Source organism: Drosophila kikkawai, chromosome 3R (assembly GCF_030179895.1).
Source record: "Drosophila kikkawai strain 14028-0561.14 chromosome 3R, DkikHiC1v2, whole genome shotgun sequence".
Classification (NCBI taxonomy): domain Eukaryota; kingdom Metazoa; phylum Arthropoda; class Insecta; order Diptera; family Drosophilidae; genus Drosophila; species Drosophila kikkawai.
The window spans coordinates 6641942-6654332 of NC_091731.1; the positions used below are offsets into that span (position 1 = coordinate 6641942).

Here is a 12391-nt window from a genome sequence, read left to right on the forward strand (position 1 = left end):
TAGTCGATAACTAAGGACAATAAAACCATGTATTTCTGAATTTGAACTTAACTGAACTCTGCTGATGTGTACGCGTGCGTAGGAAATTTCAAAGGGGTCACCAGAGCCCAGCTCTAAGCCGCGTGATCAAGGATGGGAGGGCATGTCGCGACCACAACAACAGCCGTGGGTTCGCATCCCTGAATATCTCGACATCTCTTCTGTTTCTATTTTTCCCGCGAATCTTTTATTCTCTATACCGATTCTGTTTTGCTCATTTCTTTCGTCGCAGCACGCTCAATTCGATCTATTTGTTAATAAAAGGGTAGCCATTGCTGGAGTCGATACAAGCAAGAACATCACCCCCCAAGCCGACGGGCAAAACCGGATTCTATAGCGTGCCCCCGCAAGTATCGATTCTCAAAGTCACAGCACCGCAGCCCGACGTTACACGTTACATGCTCCCTCATATTGGAAGAATGATATTATACTAGAAAAAAATTAAAGGAAATATATAAAAGCTTATAATTTTTTTTTTCTAAAAATTTATCGAACATTTGTATGGCAGCTATATGATATAGTCGTCCGTTCCGACATATATAGCAATAAGAATATATAGAAGACTACATGCTAAGTTTCATTCATTAAAACTGAGGGACAGGTGGACAGACGGACAGATGGACAGACGGACATGGCTAGATATATATACATTATAGGGTCGGAAAGGTCTCCCTCACTGCGTTGCAAACTTCTGACTAAATTATAACACCCTGCACCTTACTACAAATCGTCATACTTGGTTGATATAAGTCCAAAATTAAAAAAACAAAGCCTCTTGAATAGACTTTTTTTTTCTTATTAGTTACTTATTAGATTATTGATATAGTTCGAACTTTGAACAAAAAGGATCTGAAAATGGTAACAAATTTATAGTTTCAACCATTTTTATTTATCTATTTGTGTACAGTTGGTTTCCACGATTCGGGAAAAGCAAGCATTTAGCGGAAGTAAATCTTACTCATGCATTGGTAATATTTGGAAAGTATTACTGTTTTCGTATGGATATTTCTGGCAGACAGGTTTGTTACTTACATGTATTTATAATTTCCAACTAAAGTGTATTTTTTAGATAGGACCATCTTTTGTATGCCTGAAGATTAATTCTACTTTACTTGGAAATTTTCAAGTTTTTCAAAGTATTACACCAATGGGGCCCCTTTTACAAAAAGTTGTTCATCGATTTTATGCTCCTCGTTGCTTTGCACCACTTATGAAAATATTTATTTGTGGTGAAAGTCTTATGGTAAGTAAACCATCTTTAAAATAAAAATAATTGTTGTACCTATATTTTAGTTCCAACGAGATATTAATATATGGAATAATAAAATGTTCCGCCGAAGTCCAATCTTGGCAAAGGAAGATGCATCCATTAAGAAGTTTCGAATGTGGTTTTCACAGTTCTACACATTAAACAGCAAGCCTTTTACAGAAGCGACCACTGTAGGGTGGTAGATATAATTTTGTACGAAGATTGGAAAAATGTTTTTTATAAATGTATCTAAACTATGAACCGTATCCTTATATTTTAATTTTTACTTTTAAAAAATTTATTGTTTCTAAGCTCTTATTTTTTCATATTTATGACTTCAAATGCCGCACACTCCATAAAATGTTGGTTTACGGTGTAGGATGTACACATCTGTACTATCCACAAATTTATTCAATATTACGAACAATATATTGCATTCGTTAAAGGATAAGTGCCCAAAAAAATTCACGTGGATTTCTTATTTTAACATTTTTTCAGATTTTTTATGAAAATTGGAAATTATATTTTGACAACAAAATTAAGTTAATTTGTTAAAAAAAAATATAAAATAAAATTTAAACAAAAAGCTCCACGTGTGTAGAATTGGTTAAAAAGTTTTGTGACAAATTTCAAACCTATTGGATTGCTGATTTTGAGTTATCGTGTCCAGACAGCACTTTAATCTGTAGTTTCCAACTTTTCAGAAAAAAAAAACAGGTAGCGTTTATTGTTAGCTAAAATTAATAAAGCAAACAGCTGTAACTGATGGAATAAAAGAGCACAAGAAGATCACTGGATTTCACCGCTATGTCAAAGCTTTCAGCTAAAACCTTATGTTCGGCGGAGCTATTAGCACCTACAAAAAAGTTTGTAAGTGTTTTCCACCGTACTTACACATGTGGCTGACTTTAAAATGTATATTATATTAGCTAATAAATAAAAGGAAATATTGCAGATCTAGTAAAGTGTGAAAAGTGCCAGTTCGCTGTGGATAAGGTATGTCTCAGAAACTGGTCCAGTTAAGGTTATAATTTGATTTTATGCAGACATCGGCCGTTGGTTTAGGCCAAAGGGCTTAGACAGCGCTCTCTGCAAAATCTTTCCTTGCGTGGACCTTGCTATTTGAGCTAACTAATGTGATTCAATCGTATTTAAGCTAATGTTAGTATTTGTTAAAAGTGTAAGTCCCTGTGGTGTAAAAATGTCCAAAATAGGAGCAAACCACGTCCAATTCTTGATTCTATTACACTTTATAAGTGTAATGTCGATCGCAAGGAGACGTCTTTTTGGCTTATGGCTCAGCGAAAGTTTAGCAGAAAAATAAAGTTAATCGATATTGGGAGACCAGGAAGGCTTCTTGGTAATCTGTGCCCGAAAGCCCAAGTCAAAAAAGTAGCCAATTTAGTTGACATGTGAGGAGAGGAAGTGGGCTTATTGGTAGGTATACCTATTGCTAGCACTAGAAATACAAACAATGGAAATACTGCGAGACGGGTTTCCAAAAAACTAGAATTAGTAACAAGAGTCAGAGAAGAGCTTATATATAAGTTCAGTGTAATTTCATTCACAAATATTAATTCATGGTGCAGTGGTCATTGGTTGACATCGACACATTCTGAATAGCCTTATCTATCTATCTATTTATTTAATTTGTTTTTATTATACCCTTGCAGGGTATTATAATTTCAGTCAGAAGTTTGCAACGCAGTGAAGGAGACGTTTCCGACCCCATAAAGTATATATATTCTTAATCAGCATCAACAGCCGAGTCGATCTAGCCATGTCCGTCTGTCCGTTTCTACGCAAACTAGTCCCTCAGTTTTAAAGCTATCTGAATGAAACTTTACATATAGTCTTCTATATACTCTCACTGCTATATATGTCGGAACGGGCCGGATCGGACGACTATATCATATAGCTGCCATACAAATGTTCGATAAATTTTTAGAAAAAAAATTATAACTTTGCTGTTTTTCATTTTTGCACCATTTTTTAGATATTGCCATTTTATATTATTTCTGAATTTTGGTAAAAATTTTATGAAAATCGGACGACTATATCTTATAGCTGCCATAGGAACGATCAGGAAATTAATAGGAAAAAAATGATAACTTCGTTGTTTTTCAACGTATTTTCATCTACTCTGAGATTTAAGACTTTTTAATTATTTCAGAATTTTGGTATAAATTTCATGAAAATCGGACAACTATATCATATAGCTGCCATAGGAGCGATCGGTAGATATAGAGAAAATGTAAGGCTGGGAATGTAAAACTGTAACTGTCAAACTGTAAACATAATAAGTATAGGTAAAATGTAATGAAACTCTGTTTTGTGAGTGTTTTCAGCATTTAAATTTATAATATAAACATCAAAACCAATCTGCAAGGGTATACAAACTTCGGTGTGCCGAAGTTAGCTTCCTTTCTTGTTATTATTTTTTTTTTATTTAATTGTTAATTAAATTTAAACTGTTTAAAAATATATTTTTTTGAAAGACTATAAAGTTACAAAATTCAGTATATTTTTTTTTCATGTCAAAAGTATGAGATTTACTTGAGGTAAGATATTAATATTTTATAATAATTTTAATATTTTCAGAATATGTCAAGAATACATTAAGAAAATTATCTTAAAACAAGAAAGGAAGCTAACTTCGGAACGCCGAAGTTTGTATACCCTTGCAGATTGGTTTATATTATAGATTTAAATGCTGAAAACACTCACAAAACAGAGTTTCATTACATTTTACCTATATATCGGCGAACAGGTATTTTCTATAGCCACGTCGTCGATATTGTTCTCCTGTTGCCTCAACCGCTGTTGATCCGTACCAAGCTCCGGCTGATGCGGTGAGTCTTCGCTGCCAATGTTGCTTTTCATATTTTCTTGTAATCCACAGACGTGTCACAACCTCGCTGCATCAAAGTCAGAGAAAAAAGAAAGTAGCCAAACGCGAGTGTGACCACCTAGCAACGCAAACGAAGCCACACCAGACTCAGTTCACTAACTGAGTCCCCATACCACCAGAACTAGTACCTATTACATGATTTGTAACCAGCTCAACCCATGGTCACACAATAAAGCCTCATGCCTACTTCAGAGAAAGCCTTTCTCTCCGACATATACTTATTATGTTTACAGTTTGACAGTTACAGTTTTACATTCCCAGCTTTATAGGGTCTTCCCACACAACATTAAAGCGCATTTAGCATCCGTTGAACAAATGCTCCATAAGGTTTTGCCGTTCCGAATTTTCCCAAATGGGCCGGCGTTAGTTCAGCATTAAAATCTAACCACGGTTTGTTTGGCGATAGTTAGGCGATAGTTCTTCGGTGCAACTCTGATTCTTCTTCTTAATTTGACCATTCACCACGAAAATGTAAACAATTTGGCGAGGAACAAATTTGCAACTGCCAATTCGACAGTCTTTGTTTACGTTTTCATGAGCCACAGCTGATCGATCAGCTGTTCGGATGCTAAATGCGCTTTAATGTTGTGTGGGAACACGAGTTTCACATTTGTGAAAAATCCCAAACGTTCCTCACAAATGTGCTGTGTGGGAAGACAGTATTACATATTTTATACATTTACCGATCGCTTCTAATACTGTCTTACCACACAGCGCATTTGTGAGGAACGTTTGGGATTTTTCACAAATGTGAAACTCGTGTTCCCACACAACATTAAAGCGCATTTAGCATCCGAACAGCTGATCGATCAGCTGTGGCTCATGAAAACGTAAACAAAGACTGTCGAATTGGCAGTTGCAAATTTGAAATGGAGCATTTACCAACTATTTTGGCTGTTGTACAACAGCAAAATGCACAGATTGCGTCAGAATTTATCCGCACTAAATTTAAATGAATTAAATGACAAGGAATTTTAGTTTTTCTAATGATTTTTCTCTAACAAAGAGCAAATTCCCCGAAGAGTGTCTATAGGTGGTATAGGCATCCAAAATCTTTAAAATAAAGTAGAGGTAGGCGGTTTATATTAAATAGTAACAATTGGGGACATATTGGGGCAAGAATATACAGAAAAAACGCCAACATCTATTTTGGGTATGCTTGTAGCTTTGGCGCCACGTTTTAAATTCCATATCTCATTTGTTCCACGCCAATTTGTTTACATTTTCGTGGTGAATGGTCAAATTAAGAAGAAGAATCAGAGTTGCACCGAAGAACTATCGCCTAACTATCGCCAAACAAACCGTGGTTAGATTTTAATGCTGAACTAACGCCGGCCCATTTGGGAAAATTCGGAACGGCAAAACCTTATGGAGCATTTGTGCAACGGATGCTAAATGCGCTTTAATGTTGTGTGGGAAGACCCTATAAGGCAGCTATAAGATATAGTTGTCCGATTTTTATGAAATTTATACGAAAATTCTAGAATAATAAAAAAGTTTATCAGGCCTGCTCCGGTAATCGAAAACGGCAAGATTTTTTCGTTTTCGTTTTTGAAAACGAGAAATTGGTGCTCCGGTAATCGAAAACGAAAGATTTTTTCGATTTGAAAAACGGGCACCTTTTTCTGGCCGGAATGAAAATTAAATGGCTTTTTTTATATGAAATCAGATCTTATTTACAAAAGGAAAAAATAGTCTACTCAGTGGTATATTGATGTTTATTCCACACCACCACAAGATCATTCTGGCACGTAGTTATTTTTAAAAAAATTTATTTCTGACCCCACCTCAGATTTGACAAAAAAATTTTTGCCGTGTTCAACCAGTTTTCTCGTTTTGGCGATAGGTCGATAGGTTCACCGCAAAAAGTTATCGCCAAGGTTGCCATATTGTTGGTGGAACGAAACAGCCAGTTAAAAATACTTATGGAATATAAATGAATACATTAATAACTTTAAAGGACCGCCAAAATGGTTGTTTATAATTAATGCTATTTAATGTGATTACTTAAATGGTCAAAATTAACGACATAATAAATTGAGACCGCCGGAATTAAAACTGTGAAAAGTGTGGCAGCATCTTAGGTGCCTAAATTTGCTTAACTCTACAATTTTTTGCCTTTTTCTGGCTTATAAAAAGGGCAATTGTAAATATAATAGGCAGTACTTTACGTTGTTTGCTTATTACCAAAAACAGAAGTTAGCTGCTTGAGCAGTGAGAAACGATGAGAAAACGAAACATTCCGATAGCAGAACTTTGCCGAAAACCGGAGCAGCTAAAAACGAAAACGCTTCGTTTTCGCCCAAAACGAAATCGAAAAAATTTTACGATTACCGGAGCAGGCCTGTATATCTCAGAGTAGATAAAAATACGTTGAAAAACAACGAAGTTATAATTTTTTCTATTACTTTTTCTATTGTTCCTAAGGCAGCTATAAGATATAGTCGTCCGATTTTCATAAAATGTAAACAAAAATTTTGAAATAATACCAAAAGCTCATATGTCAAAGTAGATTAAAATACGTTGAAAAACAACGAAGTTATAATTTTTTTCGATTAATTTCCCGATCGTTCCTATGGCAGCTATAAGATATAGTGGTCCGATTTTCATAACATTTTTACCAAAATTCTGGAGTAATATAAAATGGCTACATCTCAAAAATGATGCAATAATTTTGAAAAACAGTCAAGTTATAATTTTTTTTCGAAAAATTTATCGAACATTTGTATGGCAGCTATATGATATAGTCGTCCGATCCGGCCCGTTCCGACATATATAGCAGTGAGAGTATATAGAAGACTATATGTAAAGTTTCATTCAGATAGCTTTAAAACTGAGGGACTAGTTTGCGTAGAAACGGACAGACGGACGGACAGACGGACAGACGGAAAGACGGACAGACGGACATGGCTAGATCCACTCGGCTGTTGATGCTGATCAAGAATATATATACTTTATAGGGTCGGAAACGTCCCCTTCACTGCGTTGCAAACTTCTGACTGAAATTATAATACCCTGCAAGGGTATAAATATCATTAAAATATCAATTAATTTACCCGATTTATTAATAAAGTTCTGCTAGCAGAGGCACTTGGCCCACTGTGCGGCGGGATTAATCTCAAATCAATTAAGCCCATGATACCAACTGAAACGGCGAGCAGATGCTCCAATGTTACGTAACTAACCCCAACCCTAATTCATTTTGCATCAGTCCATTTATTGTGTAGAAGTTTGGAGGCGTTAGAGCTAAAAAAAATCCAAAGCACATACAGATGGAGGAGGCTCACCAACGACCTTTAAATTATAAAAGGTATGGAAATGCAATTGAGGAAGCCATCATAACGGAAAAACCAAAGTACATTCGTATGGAGAGCGCTCATCCACGAGACTTCACCTTGTGAGGAGTCAACCGACTCCCCATAAATAAGTATTAAAATAAATATGAATAAGCCTGTAAAATAGGGAACTTAAAATAAGTTAGATTTAACGATAGTTAGGTTTACAGTCGCTGACCCGTACTCCCATCACAACTGGAAGGCGAACGAACTCCCATCCCAATTGAATTTACACGGACACACACACACCAGCACATCGTCAAGAAATTCACCAAGAAAAGTGGTCACATGACAAGCGCCGCGTAATAGCGAGCGAGAGAGCACACGATCGTACTAGACAAGCAACCCCGAAAACGGCACGCGCCCATGGGAAAGAACGAGAGGAAGCGAGGACAGAAGCTTCCAGAAGTCAATTCGAAGCCACGCGGAACTTCGCGAAGCATGAAAAACCAGTTACCGAGGAGAGTTTACAAGCACCGGACAGAGATTATTTGGCAAGCGGAGAGGGCGTTTGCCCCTCCGGGCAGCTACGACGAGGGGTTACCAAGAGAAGCTAACATGGAGAGGTTCTAAGCACCGGACGAGTGCCAACAGGCGACCCATAGGAGACCCAGACCACGATGAAGGAAACCGGCCGTCGACTGGCGCCGAAGGATTCGGGAAACAGTTGTGCCGGTCCAGGACCAGCGGCGGAGCACCCACCTTTCCCCACGTGTGTGTGTGTGCAAACCGCAACGAGTGGCCAGCGATTTTAACACGGCCAAAAGGGCCACGTGCACATGGAAATCTCGGCGGGCCTCGATGTGGTATCACCTGAGAGTAGGCTAGCAATTCTAACTGTAACATATAACCTCATTCAACTAGCTAACTTAATGCAAAGAAAAGCCTGAATATTAACATGAACACTAAGAGAAATCAAAATTAAACACAATTAACAAAAAATAAAAGTCAATTAATTAATAAAATATTTCTAAAATACTAAAATAAATACCTCGCTATGGTTTTATATTCGCCCATAAATCTAGAATATTTTCCTGCAACGTTTGAACTGCACTATCATGAAAATCCGACACAGAGAGAAATTAAATAAAATGTATGTATTTCGAAATCCGATACTTGTCCGGGGCCAGGCTCCGCCGGCCGCATAATTTAGAACGGCAGCGAGTGCTGACGGAGGCACATCCGATACATGGAAGTGACCCTTTCGGCGAGTGCCGTCTGTGATCTCACCTGGCGGATGCCTAGATTTTTGACCGAAGATTCTACCTTAGAAAAGTGTCCCCATAATCGATCCCCCTCGGTCTCTTCGTGGCGAGTGCCGTGAGCCAGACCCAATCCGCGTTACCGCTGACCCCTTTCGCTCTTTTGCCAATACCGAAATAAAGCCGTTTCGTACTTAATACCCTGGTGGCTGACACTCTCCATCTTCGTCAAAGACCTTTGTCTTTATAAATTTTCTGTAAAGAGATTCTGGCGTGACTGAGGACGGCCGAGCAGGGACATGGGACTTACGAATTTTAGACGACATAAATATGGCTTAAAGACCCATCTCCATCTGGGTAACCTGATTCGGTTCAGCCACATAGGAGCGGAATTTTTCAAGTCGGTACGTAAGGAGTGACATATATACCGAGAGACACTACAATCGAGGACAAGAATCAGGGATATATATATATTTTTTTTCGCGAGACACACGGACATTCGGCAGAACTTCTTCAACAGTTTACCCATACAAATGAACCCAAGAGAACTTAGCACACGTAGACCAACACCCATAAAGTCATAAGCAAGGCACAAACATAACCTAAAACGAGAGGTTATCATAGTTATTAGATGAAGTGACCAGCGAATCACATGAGACACACACACGCAGGCAAGCAAGCATAGCAGAGAGTGAGTGTGAAGTGAAGTCGCGGTGACCGGACGCCCCTGCGGGTGCTCCGACATAGACTCGTACTGTGGCAATGCCCCTAGGGGAAAAAAAGTGGTAGCAGTACGTAGGATGCAGTGTGAGTGTAGCCTCCATATTTACCTGTCGAGGCACGGCTCCTGCGACCCGCGGAGGGCACTTTTGTGCCCCAATGTTATGGCGGACGATGGCTAGGGGTAAGAGGGGATCTTTCTTCCTGAAACTTTCTCATTCTTCTCTTCCATCGCCGCACTCTCTCATATTTGTGCCTGTCACGTCAGCTGATTGCTCGATCAGCTGGCGTGCAGTGTAGAGAAACGAGCGCACTGCAGCTGAGTGGCAGCGCCTCTTACGGGGTAAAAACCCTGACAAGTGTCAGAAGCTGAATGCTACAATTTTCAGCTAACGATCGCTGAGGAAATCCGTACTATACATTCCAGGGCTGCTGCTCGAAGTCCTTGGCAAGGAGACGGAATTTGGCCATGTTCCATCGAAATCGAGGTTCGCACGCGCGGCCAAACGGTGGAAAAGGTCATGGATCGGACTGACTGCCACCCCCACCGCCCTGCCGGCACACCCGAAACAAAATGAAGTCGAAGGGAAATATTCGACCAGCGAGGAAGGCTCCGTGTCGTCCCGATTTGGTGGAAGCGTTCGCCACACTTAACGGCTAAATCCACGCAGCGTCTGCTCATAATGGGCGGCAACGCGATCTGCGTCTGCGCAATAATAGCCGGCAGTGGAACTAGCCTGGAAGCAGGCATCAGCTGCACACAAGTCTAAACCCAGGTAGCGTCTGACCCACATTGGGCGGCTACTTGGTCTGCATCTGAGCCATAGTGGCCGGCAGTTTTTAACCTACCTGGCATAAGGTATTAAATGCAGCCTTGAATTCGGCGAAAAAAAAAAAAATTAATGTCCAGTAATAACATTATTACTCCAGGTGGCAGCCACCCGCGGCTGATCCCGCGGCAAGGGCACGGATTCTGGAGGCACTAAAGCACATTTCACCCACTACGGCGACGCCGGCGGCCCACTTGTCCGACGTCAACCCGAAAGTGTCGACGAAGAACTGAGCGTTCCAGAAGGGCTCCCGCATACAGCGCAGCCCGCCAGGAAATGCCGCGATCACCACCGTTGCCCCCCCCCCCCCCTAGGCGGAACCGCTGAAGGGGATATCTCATACATCCCATTAGCGAAACGCAACAGGCACTCCCCGAGTCCGACAGGGCCTGAGCACCCTACCAAGAGGCCTAGAGCCCCCCAACCACAAGTAGTGGAGATGGGGACGATAATCGAAGACCAGCTTACGAAGGTCAACGAGCAGAAGGTGCGGAGCATTAACCAAGGCATGAACAATGCCTTCGCTAGGCTCAAAGAGCTTCAAGAAGCCTTGATGCGTGACCAGGATGTAAGGCCCCCACTCAGCCGGATTGAGGAAACTGCGGATCGCGGGTGTCTGACAGCCCAAGTCTGTACTCCGCGCTTCGATAAGCCCTGGGAGCTGGAGCCACGATCCGCACGATGACGCCCCAGGTCTCCTACCAGATATGGGACCTAGACGAGCTAACCACAAAGGAGGAGCTAGAGAATGCGCTTATCAAGCAGGCAAACCTCCCCCCGAACTCGGCAAAGGCAAGCGAGTAAGCTCCAACTACCGAGCGAAGCTAGAGCGACCATGCTGTATGCAGCCCCTGTGTGGAGTCACACCATGGCGTCGCCTTCTCTACGCATCTGCAGTGCGTTTCGGACGGTCTCGGACCAGGCGGCGCTAGTTATAGGTGACACCCCGCCGATAAATTTGGAGAAGGTCCAAAAGGAGAAAAGAGTTGCGGCGAAGAGTGCATCTCTAATCGCTTCGCAAGCACAACGGGATGCCTCAACTAAGGGCCGTTAGACGCACCGCCTAATTCCGTGTCTGGAGGCGTGGACCAAGAGGACGCACGGGCAGTTAAATTTCTTCCTGCCCCAGGTCCTCAGTGGCCAAGGTTGCTTCAAAAGCTACCTTCATAGGTTCGGCAACGAAGAGAGTGGAGGCTGCAGTCGATGCGGCCATGATGTCGAGGAGACAGCCGAGCACTTGCGTCGCACGGTTGAGACCCTCCTACGGAACAGCATCAGCGTGGAAAGCCTTGTTCCAGAGATGCTGAGGAGCGAGGAAAACTGGCGAGGAGTCTCCAGCTTGCCGCTACGATCATGGGTAAGCTCAGGATCGAGGAGAGGCGCAGGAACCAGGAGTAGACTTTAGCTGCGCCCGCAGGAAGCATTGCTTCGCGGCCGTACCCCGCGAGTGTTATGCCCTCATCCATTGTAAACCCCCACCTTTTCCTTATGTACATATGTTCCCCCCCTCCCCCTTACTTCTAAATAAACTAATAAATAAAAAAATAATAGCAGAGAGAGAGAGCGATTGCCCTCTTTAGGTGTACCAAATCACGTTGCGAGTTTATTTTTTTTAAAACACGAGGCAGGGTTAACATATACTCCCACAGCGCAGCCATCTTGTTTTCACTCACATGTGTCGTCTCTCTTACACCCGCGGCAAGCGACTGCGAGTACAGTCCACGGGATCATATCGACGTCACACACAACCGCCCCCTGAAGTTTCCCAAATATCATCGAAAAGCCCGCACCAAGGCGGCCACATCCTCGAGAAGCCCGCACACGGCGGCCACAGCATCAAGGAGTTCGCACATGGCGGACACAGCATCGAGAAGTCCGCACACGCCGGCCACAGCCTCGAGAAGTCCGCACACGGCGGCGACAGCCTCAAGAAGCCCGCACACGGCGGCGTTAAGGTGGTGGTGCTCAGCGAGCCGTACAAGGCTGAGAGCACACACGGATGGACAGCGGACCGCTCCGGAAAGGCTGCCATATGGATGTGGGGAAGGGAACCCTCTCACTTGTCCGACGTCAGATCGGCGGATGGCTTCGTTCGCAGAAGAGTA

At 41.9% G+C, this 12391-nt stretch overlaps 1 protein-coding gene across 1 annotated transcript in view; it reads left to right on the top strand.

Annotated features, from left to right (window-relative positions):
* The window catches only part of nvd (cholesterol 7-desaturase nvd), a 98374-nt gene extending 96807 nt beyond the window's left edge, over positions 1 to 1567 (top strand). The window contains exons 4-6 of the mRNA XM_041774847.2: positions 947 to 1058; positions 1109 to 1282; positions 1333 to 1567. Coding sequence (XP_041630781.2) covers positions 947 to 1058; positions 1109 to 1282; positions 1333 to 1491 — 445 coding nt within the window. The 3' untranslated portion in view covers positions 1492 to 1567. The remainder of the gene's footprint in view (positions 1 to 946; positions 1059 to 1108; positions 1283 to 1332) is intronic.
* The last annotated feature ends 10824 nt before the right edge of the window (positions 1568 to 12391 follow it).